General features: G+C 40.5%; 1 protein-coding gene across 1 annotated transcript in view; it reads right to left on the bottom strand.

Annotated features, from left to right (window-relative positions):
* LOC127573461 (MICOS complex subunit MIC27-like) overlaps positions 1 to 15,463 on the bottom strand; it is a 62,033-nt gene extending 46,570 nt beyond the window's left edge. The window contains exon 1 of the mRNA XM_052021708.1: positions 15,379 to 15,463. Coding sequence (XP_051877668.1) covers positions 15,379 to 15,390 — 12 coding nt within the window. The 5' untranslated portion in view covers positions 15,391 to 15,463. The remainder of the gene's footprint in view (positions 1 to 15,378) is intronic.
* Positions 15,464 to 17,130: the final 1,667 nt, after the last annotated feature.

The raw sequence follows: 17,130 nt of genomic DNA, 5'->3' as shown, positions 1-17,130 counted from the left end.
CCCATTTAAACAACAAAGACACATCCCTCTGAAATGAAATAATGGTTGGAAAACCACAGAACAGGAAGTGAAATTCTTTTCAAAGTGCCAAATGCTACAACCTAAAATTAAAGAAATATGAAGGATTTTTTTTTGTATTCAATATTATATAAGTTTGCTTGGTGATTTATATTTGTGAACAACTGAATACCAGTCAGGACTGTGATGGAACACTCTCCAAGTGCTTGGACGAGTGCTGCTGCAACAGCTAAACTCTCAAAACTACCCAGGATAAGGCAGCCTGCTTGATTAGCTCTCCATCTCCCATCTTTAACATTGGCTCCCTGTGTCACCAGCACACTGGGGCTGCAGTGCACTTCATCCACAAAATTAACTGTAGATTCCTGCTGAGGCTTCTTCTCTCAAATCTACAACCAAAAAGAAAAAGAACAGATTCATGTGAATGCCACCACTTTTAATTTTCCCTGCAAATTTCATGCTATCCTGCACAGGACTCAAAAAGAGGGTTCTCCACCACTTTATTAAGCACAATTAGGGATAGCCAATTATTGCTTAACCCATCAGCAATGGCAACATCCTAAAAAAACACTGCAAAAGTAATTAAATATAGCTTATGGAAATTCTCACTTGCTGTAACTAACCCAAAGCAACAATACCTTACCTGCTCTCAAGATAATGAATTCAAAGATTGTTGGGTTAATTGTCTGGATTATGGCTGGTTGAATCAGTTATTGTATTAATAGACCAAAGAATTTCACGTAAGGTGCAAACCTTTTTAAAACTGTTTGCACTTCTGTGTTACACATGAACATTTAAGATTACCTTGGGTATTTGTTAATCAGAAACAACATTTGCTACAGTTCCTTTTGCAAACATATGGTGCAATATGCTGCCATGATTTAATTGTGTTACATTCAAGTATTGATAAGAGACTTGCTTATTTAATGAAATCCAAACAAATATTACACATCAAAATTAATGGTCATCAATGAAATTCACAAGCTCCAAGTTAAACCATCCCTACTACACAAACTGTTCAACTTTCTGGCTCCATTCTCAGGATTTACAATCATATCCATTTGGTTATCTCAGAACTAATAGTATTAAATTGTACAAAATATGGCTTCTATGAAAGCAATGTCTTTACCTTGCTCCAATAGCTAAAGCTATTTATCGCTCAGTAGCACACACAGTGCTCTAAATGAGCAACAGGTCAAAAAAGCTGCTTCAAGTTGGCAACAAAAATAAACAGCTTTATTTCATTGTGCATTTAATTAAAGTCAGTTCTACCTTGAGCAGAAGTCTAAACTTCACTATGTTAAAAATACAAAAGGATCACATTTTACAGACACCATGCTCTTAAACAGTTACAGACCAGGTGTAAGACTTTTACAAAACAAACCAACAATTATTTGGGAAAATTTTGCCAAAAAATTGAAATTTTCATTCATGGTGTCTTATTTCATATAAAGTCACCTCAAATCAGGTTCTTTTTATAAAAAAAAATAAGCTAAGAGCAAGAACACAACCATTAGAAAGGGCAACCTGTCATGAAGGCTGTTATCCTGTTATTTTCTTTACTATGCCAGTCAACACTTATGGCTAGAAATTTTTCATATTTAAGTAGGACTTCAATGTTTGATGCAAGAATTCATTTAAAGATTATTGGCTAGACCATCATTAGTACCACCCCTATTGGCCTTGAGAAGGATGTGGTAAACTGTTGAATTGACAAAGTTCTGTTGTTAGGGAGTGAATTCAAAGATTTACAAAAACAACAATGAAGATATGGAAACATGTTTTGTCAGAAGAGTATGCACTTGGAAACTTGCCGGTAGTCTTCCCATGCACCTAATGTCCTTGTGCTTCTAAGTGGCAGACATTACGAAGTGTTGTCCAAGACGCATTAGTAACATTTTGTGGATGAAGCACACAGTACACTGATGATGGAGGCTGAAAATAGTTAGGGCCGTGGGTTGGAAGCTAATCAAGCAGACTGCTTTATTGTGGATGGCGTTGAGTCTGAGAACTTATTCAGGCAATTGGTGAACATTCTTTCATATTCGTAAAACTCTGTCTTGTAAATGACAGAATGGAAAGGCTTTGGCTTACTGCATTTTTCCCAGCCATGGATCTGCTCTTGTAACCACAGTATGTGGCTGATCCAAATTGGTCAATGGTGATCTGACACTTTTCCAGCCACCTTCAGAACATTGGTAATACAATTGTGTCAAGAGAAGACATTCATTCTTACTTGGTACTTGCAGCAGCATTCAGTTATGAACAGCTGCATTTCTCTTGAAATACCAAATCGATATGGAATAAATAGCAATCATTGTCACTTCTGACCTTATGCCACTGACGAAGATGCTTGAGATGATTGGGCTCAAAATGCTGACCCGAGAAATTCATGTAGGAATATCCAGGGACATGGTGAATAATCTCTAATAATGACAATCATCTTCCTTTTTGGAACATGTAATATAAATCATTGGAGAATTTTCCCCTTGATACCCACTGACTTTAGTTTTACCATGGCTCCATGACGCTAAGATCAATCAATCGCCCCACCACTGGAATCCAGCTCTTTTGTTCACATTTTGACCAAGGCTTCAATAAGATCTGGAACAGAGTTCTTCTGGCAAAAGCCAAACAAAGTATCAGGTAGTACGTTACTGGTAAGTGCCTGCTGATAGCACTGCTGGGAACACTTTCCATTAACCCAGGATTCAGCCAGCTCGGTCATTGGTAGAATTACTAGGTCATTCTTGCTGATGGACACCAAACCTCCCTATTTTCATGCTCCTGTTGCACTCAGTACTTCTTCAAAATGATGTTCAGCATGGAGTATTGATTAATTAGGTAAGGGAAGGCACTGGGTGACAATCAGCAGGAGGTTTTGTTGTCTGGATCTGATCCTGTGAAATCCAGAGTCAAGGCTGAAGCTTCTTCCTAATGGTATCCAATATATCCTTTCCTCTTGTGGTCTATTCTATTTGGTGGGATAAGACATACCCCTAGGGATGATGATGGAGGAGTCAAAAAGTTTTTTGATTTTGAGAGTACAATTATGTCAGGTCTTCGCTGGACTGCTCTGGTGGACCACTCTCCCAATTTGGGCAGCTGACCCTAGATATCAAGGAGAAGTCTAAAGGCAATTGGCTTGCAATTGATCTTGCCAGTTCTGAATATGGTGCCCAATTATATATCTAGTTTCATTTTATTTAAACCTTGGGAAATTGATAAAAACTGACATTACTATCAAGGCATTTTCACTATTTCTTCAACTAGATTTTAGTCCATACCTTTGAAGTCTATTACAGTGGTTTATTATCAAGCCACTTCAATTCTTAACAAGAGCCTATTTCAAATTGACAGATTTGATAGATGTATCTTGTGGTATTTCAGACTCGCTGCAGTGCATAACCCAGGTTTGTTATTTGCTTCCTCAATCCATTTTGCTGCATCTCCATCTACTGGTTGCAGATGCAGGTGTTTTTAAAAGATTAGGGTCATTGCTTTGCCTGTGACTCTGTACATAAATGCACCTTCATGCTGATGTTCAGGGTTGTGTACTTAGTTGTTCAGACTTTGCAGATGGAGGAAGCTACAAGTGGCCACGATTTTTCTTAGGTAATGAGAAGAGGGAGAAAATGAAAAATCATCAAAATGACTGAACACTGACCCCTGCTGGAAAGCATGGGTATTGAGTCAGGCTGATGATAAGCATGGTCAAGTAACTTAGCACTGCTTTGAAGCTTATGCTCTTACTAGTAAATGACCTAAGGGCAACATATTAGTGTTGGTAGCCCTGCATTCAGCTTACAGAGAACAGGAAACTAGTGTGGGACAGAGTTAGGAACAGTAGGCTGGGTTCACTGGAATAAAAACTTTATTTTAGAGCTTTGTATAGTACTTAAGTTGCTTCTTCAATGGTAAAGTGAACAAAATACCAACAGCTGGTCAGCAGTGCCCCTCTTTCTCAAAAGTAAGGTCAGATGCCTAGTGAAAGTCTGGGCTTCAAGGAAATTAGAACAGAGTTGCCTTTTCCAGAAATTAAAATTATAGGATATCATTTCAAACCAGACAGCCTTGAAATCTAAGGTGCTGTTCTGGAAGAAATCTCTCAACTTGTTTGTCTTTTGTAAACTTTCATCTTGAAGAGCATATTCCTATTTATTTCCCACACTGGAGGTAAGATGTTTCCAGTGCTGTATTCCAAAGGATTATGGTCTTAAATTTACGGGGAACAGGTCAAAAACCTTAAATTCCTCTTCAGCCATTTACATCTCTTCCATATGTTGAGATAAGCTCCCGAATTCTTTGAGAAATTATGTTTATGTTTCTCTATGAAATCAATATTTAACTTAAAATTGGAGAGGTTTCTACTTTAGATTGTCAAAATATTTAGTATTTGAATGATTCACAAGACAACTCACCAAAAGCTTTAATTCATTAAGAAATGTCAGCAAATGTAATCTTCTACTTGCTTTACACTGGGCAAGAAGTTTCTTAATGTCTTAGGATCCAAGAATAAGTAACGTATATGCAAACAGCTGGCACTGGGAAGTGATATCAGAAGAATCAGCACTGTAACTCATGTAAGTACGCAAACAGATATCAACCAAGGTGATGTCTTCCTTGTCTACAAAGATTGCTGTCTTTCAATGTTGATTACTTTTTAAAGATGGCGGACTGTGTATACATAAAGACTTGCTCAACTGATTTACTTGAATACCTCCTATTGAAACATCAGTAATATTGAGCTAGAATTTTCTGTCAAAATAATTTCAAGCATAGAGCATTTGTGCAGTTGTTTGAATTGCATCACAAAGGGATATGTCTCCAAGCCTCTCAATATGTGAATATGTTTAGAACTTGCTACATTTTGGACAATAAACTCACCAGAGAAAGCTATAAGCAGAGAACCTTTTTAACAACGTGACACGTTAATGACTGTAAGCTAACTGATTTGGCACCAAAAATGAGTGTGAACTCTTCAAATGTTTTGAGATTCAAGAAATGTTAAATCTTATATTATTACTTTTGTTGTCTTTCACCATTTTTCTTTCTCAATTCAATTTTCCTCTGTTTTTCCCTCTGTCACAGAATTTAAATTAACCCTCTTCAAAATTGCCTTATCCTTAATCTCAGTGAAAAAGGAGATACATTGCTGCTTGCCTTACATATTTTGCCATGTTATTTCAGCTTGCACTTTCAGTGAGATTTTTTCCCCCCAGTGTTACAAGCCAAACTACTGACAGACATAAAATGATGCCCTGTTGCAGCAAATTTTGGATAAAGGCAGGTATTATTACATCTACAATATATCCAGGGAAATATGATTTTAGCATAAGCTTTAGCAAGTTTTATTTATGAAATCTGACAAATTTCAAGATCAAACCATCACCAATTGTGAGTTTTGTCTGAATGGTTGGTTTACAACTTATGAAACTCTTCTGTCCTCTGTGGCACTTCATGTCAGCAGGCACTCCAACACACTAGAGTCAATAGAAAGCAAGCAGATAAACCACATGTCTGCATGTACCCATCCCAGTCTATGTTCCACAGAGATAAGAGTGGCGTTAATTATTACCAGATAAGCGGAGTGAGGTCAACAAAGCAATGATTATAATGCATCCAAAATCTTCAATTCCACCTCAAACTCTAAAATCCTAACCATCAATTCTGGCAAACTGTCTGAATCAAACTATTCCAACCTTGATGTCCTATCTGATCTCAATCACGTATTTACTCTATTACCTATTTTACCTTAACTTCACACCACTCCATTTCGCTTCAGCTCATCTGCTCCTGAAATGTACATTCATGCTATGACCACATCAAGACTGGACCATTTTAATGCTCTGCTTCGACCCTGCGTGTCTTGATTTCATCCAAAACTCTGCTACTGAATCCTAATTCAATTAAAATCATGTCTTGATCACCCATCACCTCTGTGCTTTCTCAACTGGAATTTAAGAATTCTTATTCTTTTTTTTTTACATGGCATTTACCATGAAATACAGATTTAAAATGGAAATAGTGTATACAAAAGGGACTGTGTTTGACTTTAAAACAGGGACTGAATTAAGTCTACCTATGCTTAGATATTAGGAGGTAGAATTACCTACCAGCACCAAAGCATTCATTTATATTTTGATTCTTCTATGGGACAACGTTACAAGTAATATTCCATTTAATCCTCATTTAGATGTGACAGGTCTCTAAACCCATGTACCTTGCACTTCTAGATAGTAAAGTTAAATGAAGGCTTCCTTACAATTATGATTGCTACTTAAATATTGTTAAATAGGCATGTTGCAGATCCTCCGTGAGTGATCATCAGGCTTTTTCAAACATGGAGTAAGTTTTACATGAGAACTGGAATGGCAGCACGCTTACCTCAGTGTGAGAAGGTTGCAGGTTCAAGTCCCTTTTGGAAGCTTCAGCATATGATTTAGGTTTTGAAGGAACTCTGCACAGTCAGAGGACAATTTTGTTTTTGAGAAGAAACAGTAAACTAAATCCCCATTTGCCGATTCAGTTAGGCACCATTTCAATGGAAACTTCTCTGTGCCCTGCCTGATGTTAGTGTTTATCCCTCAAAGACAAATTGTTCCTTACAGACTGCGTTATTTTCCTGTAGATAAACTAGTTGTCATATTTCCTACAGTACTACAATGATTACGCTTTAAAAGTAGTTTGTGATTTGAGATGCCCCAAGATCATAAAATGCATTATAGTAAATTTAAGTTTTCCCTTTTAATCAGAACCTACGTATGGAGAAATGCCTGCATGTTAGTTTGGCACCATTGTTCAGAAATGTACTTATTTATAAAAAGATATTTTTTACCATTTTGTGTTGGCAAGCAGTGCATACTTTAACTCTCTTAAATCTAGCTACAGGGAGTCAATTTACTTTCCCATAATTAACCTAAAATACTTTTCACATCAAGGCCAAAAAACATTCCAATACTGAAACACTGCAACTACATAAGCACTTTATTCCCCAGTGTGTTCAAGGCCAGCTGGGAAAAAAAAACACATTTCTATACACAAGGTTGTCCATGAATCAAACTCAATATTTAAAACTGAGAGACTATTTTGAATAACTTCCACCCAACTATTGCTCTCTAATAAGAAACCATCTGCTAAGAATAGTTCTCAGCTTAGTGTAATCAAAGCCTTAAAACAATTTTTAATTATAACCATTCTGCTTTCAAAAAATATATCAGGTTTAAAAACTTGATTAAAAGTGTTGCCATCATGAATCATTGAAATTATTTATATGCAGCATACTAATTGAAAAGTAAACCTTGTGATACTGAATAGATCCAGGTTAAAGGATTATTAGAGTTGCATTAAATTATAAATGTAAATTTTTGTAGTAGAAACCTACACCAGGTTCTGACTTGACCTAGTTACCTACGAAGAATCTCATTACATTTTGCTCCAGGTCATATTATGCCCTATCTCTGGACTTAGACTGTTCTTATAACTGCAGTGGAACTGTTTAACAACAAAGACACAAAATCAATTCAAAAGGACTTAGGCTCACTGGCACAACCAGCATTTATTGCCCATCACCAATTGCACTTGAGCATTGTTTACTTGGAAATACTGAAGTCTGTAATTAATATACGCCTGCTAAACTGTTAGGCAATAAGGTCCAGGAGTTTGCAGGAACCATGAAAAAAAGATACATTTCCACATTGGGATGGTGTGCAACTTGAATGGTACCTACAAATGATGTTTCTATCTGACAGTAAAGGTTGCTGAGTTACAAGTTGCTGCAATGAATCTTATACATGGTAAACATTGTGGAGAAAGAGCGGAAGTTCACCACAAATTTACAGCATCACATTCCTCTGATTAATACTCCTGTGTGATCATATGCCACACAGTGCAAACTGTACAGTTCTGTCAACAAAGAGATCGGAAGATGGTGCTTCAGACAGTATGTAAACAACTCAATTAGATTTTAGCTCTATGGTCTTCAGTTCCTTAATCTCCATTTAATTGAAACAAAGATTTAAATAACCAAAGGCAAATGTCAAGAGGCCTCACTAAGATCAGACTGCAGCTTTGCATACAAGAAACACAAGGTTTGCTATGCTTTGACTCATCAGGACATACAGCTATTAACATAATTATCATTTGAATTTTTTTAAACTAGTTTTTATAACATCCATGAATTTCAGTGATATGTAAAAACTGGTAAAGCAGATCTTCACTCCCAACTTTGCCTTCAATCAATCTCATCACAGGCATTCTGGGAGCAGGGTCTGTGGATTTCACTCCTGAGCTGAATTGCCACTTAGACCTCACTACCTGACTCAAGGGTGTAAAAGGCCAGCAAACTCAGCCCTGCCACATCTAGACCAGGCAAATGCAGGGACTATGGGCAGTGGGCTAGGTCCATCAAGATCTGGCTTAACGGTGTGTTTTTTTTACTTCTACATGTACAACACTGAAACAACAATTTGAGGAATAACGAAGCAAGCTTCTTGTTTTTTTTAAAATCACAGCCCTTGGGGTATCAAGTCTTATTCCACAACCAATGGTTTAACCCATAAGAAATAGTTTTACACAGGCAAAAATACAACAAAGAGAAAAATTTCATACAAAGGACTTCTTTAGTATTGTTGCAACAAAGAAAATGCAGGAATAAACAGTGTTGAAAGTGTGACAAACGACAACGCTTTTTGTCCAGATAATCTGGTACTGGTCTCCACCAGTTTGTGAACATTGACTTAATGAATCTTCACTACAAGGAAGGGTTTTATTTGAAGTAATTTATCACTTAAAAGTCTTATTTGCTACAAGTCAGGAATGGAGTTGGATATTGTATTTCAAACACAGGTCTGTGAAAACCGGTAACATTTAACAGTTGTTTTGATCCGGATAACAGGAGAGAGTTTGTGTAATAAACAAACTACAACGTACTTAAAATGGAAGAACTAACATCTGACAGCAATGTCCATTTCAGATTGTCAAAACAAGCTTAGTTTTCGATTTACTGGATCCTTATTGGTAGGAGATTGATAAACGTCTGACTTCCTATCATCCATGGCAATTTGTATTTCCAAGAATATTTAAGGGTATTTGAGGTACTCCCTCTGCTATATGAATTTTGACAAAACAAAGTGTTCTCCGGGAATCAAAGCTCTTTGTTAAATCGAGGAAGGCCTGTATTTGGTGATCACAGAGACTTAAGTTTTAGAGGTTCTTACTTTAGGTTTTAGGTGTTCACATCTGGAGTCTGGAGAGAGTTCTGTTTTAGTGCCTCATCTTTCACATCAAAAAAAGGGCACATAGTGATAAAAAAAAAGTGACACTGCCAAAATTATCAGAATAAAGTTATTTTATTCTCATGTACTTTACAACCAATTACACTTGAGATGTGGTGATTAGGGCGGCACGGTAGTGTAGCGGTTAGCACGACGCTATTACAGCGCCAGCGATTGGGGTTCGATTCCCGCTGCTGTCTGTAAGGAGTTTGTATGTTCTCCCGTGTCTGCGTGGGTTTCCTCCGGGTGCTCCGGTTTCCTCCCACATTACAAAGACGTACGGGTAGGTTAATTTGGGTTTAAAATGGGCGGCGCAGACTCGTTGGGCCGGAAGGGCCTGTTACCACGCTGAAAATAAAAATTTTTTTAAAATGTCAAACACCACCTATCCCACCTGTGGCAGAGTCTGTGGATCCTATATTGGTCTCCTCAACCACCTCAGAACCAACAACACTGGAGTGGAAGGAAGTCATCCTCAATTACAAGGGAATGTCTAAGGAGATGCTTACTGCAATGCAGAAAATTACAAAACATAGTGCTTTCAAACAAAGGCACATACATACCAAGATAGTGATTGTGTTTAACTCAGTGGATGTTCTGTTTCCAGGAGCAACACACAAAAAGCTGGAGCAACTCAGCAGGTCAGGCAGTATCTATGGAGGGAAATTGACAATCGACATTTTGGGTTGAGACCCTTCATCAGGTCTGGAAAGAAAGAGGGGAGATAGCCAGCATAAAAAGGTGGTGGGAAATAGGTCAATCCAGGTGAGAGGGGAAGTTGGGCAGGTAGGGGAGGGGGAGAGTGGGAATGATGCAAGAAGCTGGGAGGTGATAGGTGTAAGTGACAAAGGGCTAAGGGAGATGGAATCTGATAGAAGAGGACAGTGGACCATGGAATAAAGGAGGTGAGGAGGAGAACCGGTGGGAGGAATGTGTGGGTGATGGGCAGATGGAGAGGACAGGGGAGGGAAAAGAGATGGGATGATGGGGGGGTAAAAAAAAGGGACAGAGGTGAGTGGATACCAGAAGTTAGAGAAATCGATGTTGATGCCATCAGGTTGGAGACTACTGAGGCTGAATACAAGGTGCTGTTCCTCTAATCTGCATCTCGCCTCAACTTGGCAGTAGAGGAGGCCATGGACAGACATGTTGGTGTGGAAATGGGAAGTGGAATTAAAATGGCTGGCCACTGGGAGATCCTGGCTGGTAAGGCAGACAGAACGAAGGTGCTCGACGAAGCAATCCCCCAATCTGTCGGATCTCACTGACGGAGAGGAGGCTGCACCTGGAGCACTGGATGTAATAAGTGACACTGATGGATTTCACATGTGAAGGACTGCCTAGGATGTTTTGTTTTGATGGCTTTGAAAAGTTCACCAGACTTAATAGAAATGGAACCTCATGTATCATATATTAAAGCTTAAAGCTGATAATTAAGGTCTAAATGAAAGTACTGGAGTAAAACATTTCACATACTACAGCAACTCTTAGCAAATATGAAGGGAATGAATTAACTAATGACGCATGACAAGAAATCCTTCATAAGGAGTTAGGATTCCAGAACAAAAAAAAAACTCATTGTGGAACAAATCAGACGAATCTTGGGCTCATATCCAGTTTAAACTTTCAAAATGAGTCTCAATCCAATGAGTACTGGCCAACCACATGAAATTACCCCTAATTTTGCATGGTCACTAGTGCAGAGATTCCACTCCCAGATCACCCTTGGTAGGCTTTGAGAGCAGGCAATGGTGGGGTTGGAGATTAAAAGTACTTTGTGTCTGCCTTCACATAAGACACAAAAAACTCCCAGACATACCGGAGAACCCAGGGTTCATAGCAATGAATAAATAAAAATAAATGGAGAAAAAAAAATTAATAGGTTGAAAACTGCTAAATCCCAAGGATGTGATAATCTGTACACCAGAATTTTGGAAGAGGTGGCTACAGAAATAGTGGATGCTTAGGTTGTGAAGTTCTACAGTTTGGAATGGTTCCTGCAGATTGAGGGTGAAGCAAATATTATCCAACTATTTAATAATGGAGGAAGAAAGAAATATTAGGCTGACATTAGTAAGGAAAATGCTAGAATCTATAATATAGGATGTGATACCATGACATTTATAAAATAATATGATTAAGTAAGGTCAGCATAGATTTCTAGAAAAGAATCATGGCTGACTAATTGATTGCAGTGTTTCAAAGATATATTTAATTGAGTGAACCAGTGACAGTGGTGTTTTTGGATTTTCAGAAGATTTTGATAAAGTTCCAACTGGAGATAAGCAAACAAGGAATTGTGGGTAACATAAGATTTTTATTTATTAGTCACATGTACATCGAAACACACTGAGAAATGCGTCTTTTTTGCATTACTGAGTGTGTGCTGGGGGCAGTCCGCAAGTGTCGCCACTGTTCCGGCGCCAACATAGCACACCCACAGCTCCTAACCTGTACGTCTTTGGAATGTGGGAGGAAACCGGAGCACCCGGAGGAAACCCACACAGACAAATGGGGAGAATGTACAAATTCCTTACAGCCAGCGGCAGGAATTGAACCCAGGTTGCTGGCGCTGTAATAGCTATTCAATAGCTACGTAATAGCTAGATCAAAACAACTGGTGCTGTTATGCTAACCGCTACACTATTTGCCACCCAATCATGGATTGAGAGTTAACTAAAAAAAAGAAAACAGAGTACAAATAAATCCTCCTCATGCTGGCATGCTAAGACTAGTGGATTACCATTGGCATGGGTACTTGGACTCCAAGTATTCACAATCTATATCAATGATTTGGCTGAAGGGACATAAGGCATGTTGCAAATGACACTAAAATAGGAGGTATCATAGACAGTGAAGAAGGTTATCAAAAATCACAGGGGAATCTTGATCAGCTAGGTAAGTAGGCCAAAGAATGGCAAATGACATTCAATTCAGCTGTATGAGGTGCTGCATTTCAGGAAGTCAAGCCGGAGTGAACTGCAGGGCCCTGGGGAGCACTGCAGAACAGAGGGACTCCACACATACAATTCCTTGAAAGTGGTGTCACAGGTAGACCGAGTGGTGAAAAAGGCATTTAGCACACTGGCCTTTATCAGGCAGGGCATTGAGTACACGAGTTAGGACGTTGTGTTGTAGTTGTACAAGACTAGGTGAGGCCGCAACTGGAGTATCACATCCAGTTTTACTCACCCTGTTATAGGAAAGATGTCATTAAGCGGGAAAGAGTGCAAAGAAGATTTACGAGAACGTTGCCAGGACTTGAGGGCCCGAGTTAAAGGGAGAGACCATAAGATATAGGTGCAGAATTAGGCCATTCGGCCCATCGAATCTGCTCCACCACTCAATCATGATTGATTTTTTTTAACCCCATTCTCCCACCTTCTCCCTGTAACAACTCCCTTACCAATCAAGAACCTATCAACCTCTGCTTTAAATACACCCAAAGACTTGGCCTCCACAGTCCTCTGAGGCAATGAATTCCACAGATTCACCACCCTCTGGCTGAAGACATTCCTCCTCATCTCTGTTTTAAAGGGACATCCCTTTATTCTGAGGCTATGCCCTTGGATCCTAGACTCTCCTACTAATGGAAACATCCATTCTATCCAAGCCTTTCAGTATCCAGTGGGTTTCAATGAGATCCCCCTTCATTGGTATTGGTTTATTATTGTCACTTGTACTGAGGTACAGTGAAAAACTTGTCTTGCGTACCGATCGTACAGGTCAATTCATTACATAGTGCAGTTACATTGAGTTAGTACAAAGTGCATTGATGTAGTACAGGTTAAAAACAATAACAGTACACAGTAAAGTTTCACAGCTACAGAGAAAGTGCAGTGCAATAAGGTGCAAGGTCACAACAAGATAGATCGTGAGGTCATAGTCCATTTCATTGTATAAGGGAACTGCTCAATAGTCATCCTTCTGAACTCCATTAAGTAAAGGTCTAGAGACATCAAAAGCTCCTCATACATTAAGCCCTTCATTTCTGGAATCATTCTTGTGAACCTCCTCTGGACCCTTTCCAGGGCCAGCACATCCTTCCTTAGATATGGGGCCCAAAATTGCACACAATTGAGCTGGCTAAGGCTTTATTCCTTGGAGCGTAGGAGACTGAGGGATGATGTTATAATGGCGTATAAAATCATGAGGGGTGTACATAGGGTGAATGCACAGTCTTTTCTCGCAGGGAAAGGGAACTGAGAACTAGAGGGCCTAGGTTGAAGATGAGAAGGAAAGAATGAAAAGGGACCCAAGGGCCAACTTCTTCACACAGAGGATGGTGCGTATATGGAACAAGTTGCAAGAGTAAATAGTTGAGGCAGGTACAATAACAACTTTTAAAAGACATTTGGACAGGTATATGGATAGGAAAGGTTCAGAGGGATATGAGCCTAATGCGGGCAAATGGGCATCTTGGTCGGCTTGGATGAGTTGGGCTAAGGGCCTGTTTCTGTGCTGTATTACTCAATGATTCTAAGTATTAGATATTTTAAAATAGTTGGAGATTGTCTAATATTAATGTTTAAAGCTAACATGGAGGTAGGTGCACCAGGCAATTTGGAACAAAAATGGCAATGTTGGCCCTTAATGCAATAGAACAAACACATCTTGGCAAAACCACACCTGGGGTATTCTGCACAACTTTGTTTAATCTAAAGAAGGATATCCTTGCTACAGCAGGAATGCAGCAAAAATTCACCAGACCGGTTACTGGGAAGGCAGGTCTGTCACATGAAGTAAGATAGAGTAAGCAGTGCCTCAATTCTTGACAGTTCAGAAAAATGACAAAACTGTTATGTGGGCTCCAACAGGGTAGATGCAGCAAGCACGTTTTCCTTGGCCAGAGTCTAGAAGTAAAGATCAGTTTCAAAATAAGGGGCAGTCATTTAAGACTGAAATAAAGACAAACTTTTTCACAGAGCACAGTCTTTGAAATTCTCTCCTCTACAGGGCTGTGGAGGCCAAATCAACAATTACAATCAAAGCAAAAGTGGACAGATTTCAAGAAATTGAGGAATACAAATAGAGAAGCTGGTGCTCAAGGTTGATTCACCACAATCTTATTAAATGGTGGTGGGGCTTGAGGGTCCAAATAGTATTATTTCTCGTGATCTTATTTTGTAATTAGTTTACTATTGTCATATGTACCAAGTGCAGTGAAAAGGTTTTGTTTACATGCTATCCAGATTATTTGAAATATAACAACACCGAGGAAGCACAAAAGGGAAAAAGAACAAAATGCAGAATACAATGTTACAGTTACAGAGAAAGTACAGTGCGGGTAGACAAATAAAGTGCAAATAAAGTATTTGTCACTGTCAAAGCTGTAAGGCCAGTCTAACAGGGAACTTGAGAAAAACAATGTTGTTGAGTGCTGTTCTGACATTCAGACAAAATTAGGACTTTAAAAAAAGCAATGGGGTCTTTTATTTTTATCTTGCTAGACCACATGTGGGCAGAGTGATAGTTGTTCAAGTGCCACAAGTGCAATCCATCATAACCCTCCCAAATAAAATTTTCTCGAGTTTACTCTGCAACTGTAATAGACAGGGTATTACAAATTAAATAGGCAAGTTTTAACATTTCGCTTTTCTTTAAAAGACATACTCAAAAATGTAAAAACAAGCCCTAAACTCTGGATTCCAGACTTATAACCCCTTCTCCACTAAAATACTTCTCACAGTCCAGCTCTTTAGCCAAGTTTTTAACCAGTAAATCAGCGCCCAACACTGTGATAACACTTCTGAGAATCACCTGCGTGCATTTCACTGTTTTTTTCTAAACAAAAGCAGGTGAACAAGTTGAAGCTGTGGGGACAAAAGATCAGACCAAGGTTCAACAGGAGCTGCTCTTCGCTACCAGAGGCGCGGCGGTCACCGAGGCGCCGGCCTTCACTCAGCCGAAACCGCCCCGCTGGTAGCTGAGCACACGGTGCTGAACCGGGGTTGCTCATACCCTCACACTGCGCCGCCCTTCAGTTCCCTCCCCACCCCCGGCGCAGCGCCACTAACTGAAGGCCAGCCGAGGCCCGGGCCAACGACCGCCCGCCTCCGCCCGGGCCGGAAGCAGCGCCGCTCACCTGAGACGCCATGACGACGGGCTCCGGACTGCAGAGCGCCGCGCGCCGCCTGACATGCGCGCTGGCGGCTGCTGCTCTGGCGCCATTACCGGCGCTCCCCGCAGGGCGAGGGCGGGGGCGGGGGCGGGGGCGGGGGCGGGGGCGGCTGTGGACCGGCCCACGCCGCTCATCGGGCACAGTCCATCGCAATGAAGGCCCCTTTCTGGGCTATGATGGGTGTGTGTGTGTCATGGGGGGTGATTCTAAACCAGGGGCCCACAGTAAATCCCATTCCCTCTGCAGACTGGGGACAAGCAAATCTCCGTCCTCATCTCAACCTTCCGTGCTGCTAATGTTGCACCTCACATCCAGCAGGTTGCTGCGGGGATGGATTACCACAGGATGTCTGGGTAACTGTTGGACTCTATCCAGGTCCAATGTAACTTCCCTCCATTGTCTTGCAAATGTGCGCATTCAGAGGCCAACTTCCGAATCACTGCAGCCTCATTCACTGAGGTGTTGGGAGAGGATGGACCTGACACAAAACGTCTACAAAACCAAGGTCCTCCACCAATGAACCACTGCATAATATTGCCCCCGGAGATGCATTCTTTACATCTCGAGAGCCAACCCTTAGCGAAAGCAGACATTAATGACAAAAATCACAACTGCACCAGCACCGTCTTTGGTGAGTAAGTGAGGAAAAAAGTGAAGATTAAGGCTTCAAACACTGCACAAAACTCAAGGTGTACTGGCCAGCAGTGATCGCCATACTCTTGGATGCTTTGGATACTTGGCCTGCCAACACCAGACACCTCAAAGCACTGGAGGGTTACACCAATGGTGTCTGCACAAAATCCTCCAAATCCACTGGTAGGAAAGTGAACCAACAGCAAGCCAACACTGATGTTTTAATAATACACAGTCAACTCAAACATTTCATATGCCCGACAGCTGACTCCCATAACAGGCAATCTCAGCAAGATATTACCAGGAACGCAGAAGAAACACTTTACAGATGTTCTGAAAGCCTCCTTGAAAATGTTTAACATCATCACTCATCCTTGGGAATCTAGTCCGTGACTGATTAAGATGAAAATGGAGCCTCCAAGAAGGTTCCGAGAGCCTTTGTCATACTGTCCATCTGCTGATTCTGTCAAGCACCTCCTACCCGACCTGCAGATCCTACAAAGAACCTGTCAGCCAGCTCAAAGCTCACAGAACTGCAGTGGAAGCAGGTCAAATACAATTCCAAGTCTGCAGCTTCAGAAGAAGAAGAGAATGGAATGATACAATAGAACCATAGAACAATACAGCACAATACAGGCCCTTCGGCCCACCATGTTGTGCCGACCTTCCAACCACTCCTAAGACTAACACCTTCCTCCCCCATATCCCTCTATCTTAAATTCTTCCATATGCTTATCTAACAATCTCTTGAACTTGACCAATGTATCAGCCTCCACCACCACCTCAGGCAGTGCATTCCATGCACCAACCACTCTCTGGGTGAAAAACCTCCCTCTGATGTCTCCCTTGAACATCCCCCCATTACTTTGAGGCCATGCCCTCTTGTATTGAGCATTGGTGCCCTGGGAAAGAGGCGCTGGCTGTCCACTCTATCTATTCCTCTTAATATTTTGTATACCTCTATTATGTCTCCCCTCATCCTCCTCTCCAATGAGTAAAGCCCGAGCTCCTTTAGTCTCTCCTCATAATCCATACTCTCTAATCCAGGCAGTATCCTGGTAAATCTCTGCACCCTCTCCAACA

This window comes from Pristis pectinata, chromosome 8 (assembly GCF_009764475.1).
Source record: "Pristis pectinata isolate sPriPec2 chromosome 8, sPriPec2.1.pri, whole genome shotgun sequence".
In the NCBI taxonomy this organism is placed as follows: domain Eukaryota; kingdom Metazoa; phylum Chordata; class Chondrichthyes; order Rhinopristiformes; family Pristidae; genus Pristis; species Pristis pectinata.
The sequence above is the reverse complement of the archived record's forward strand: the minus strand, read 5'-3'. Positions and strand labels throughout refer to the sequence as shown.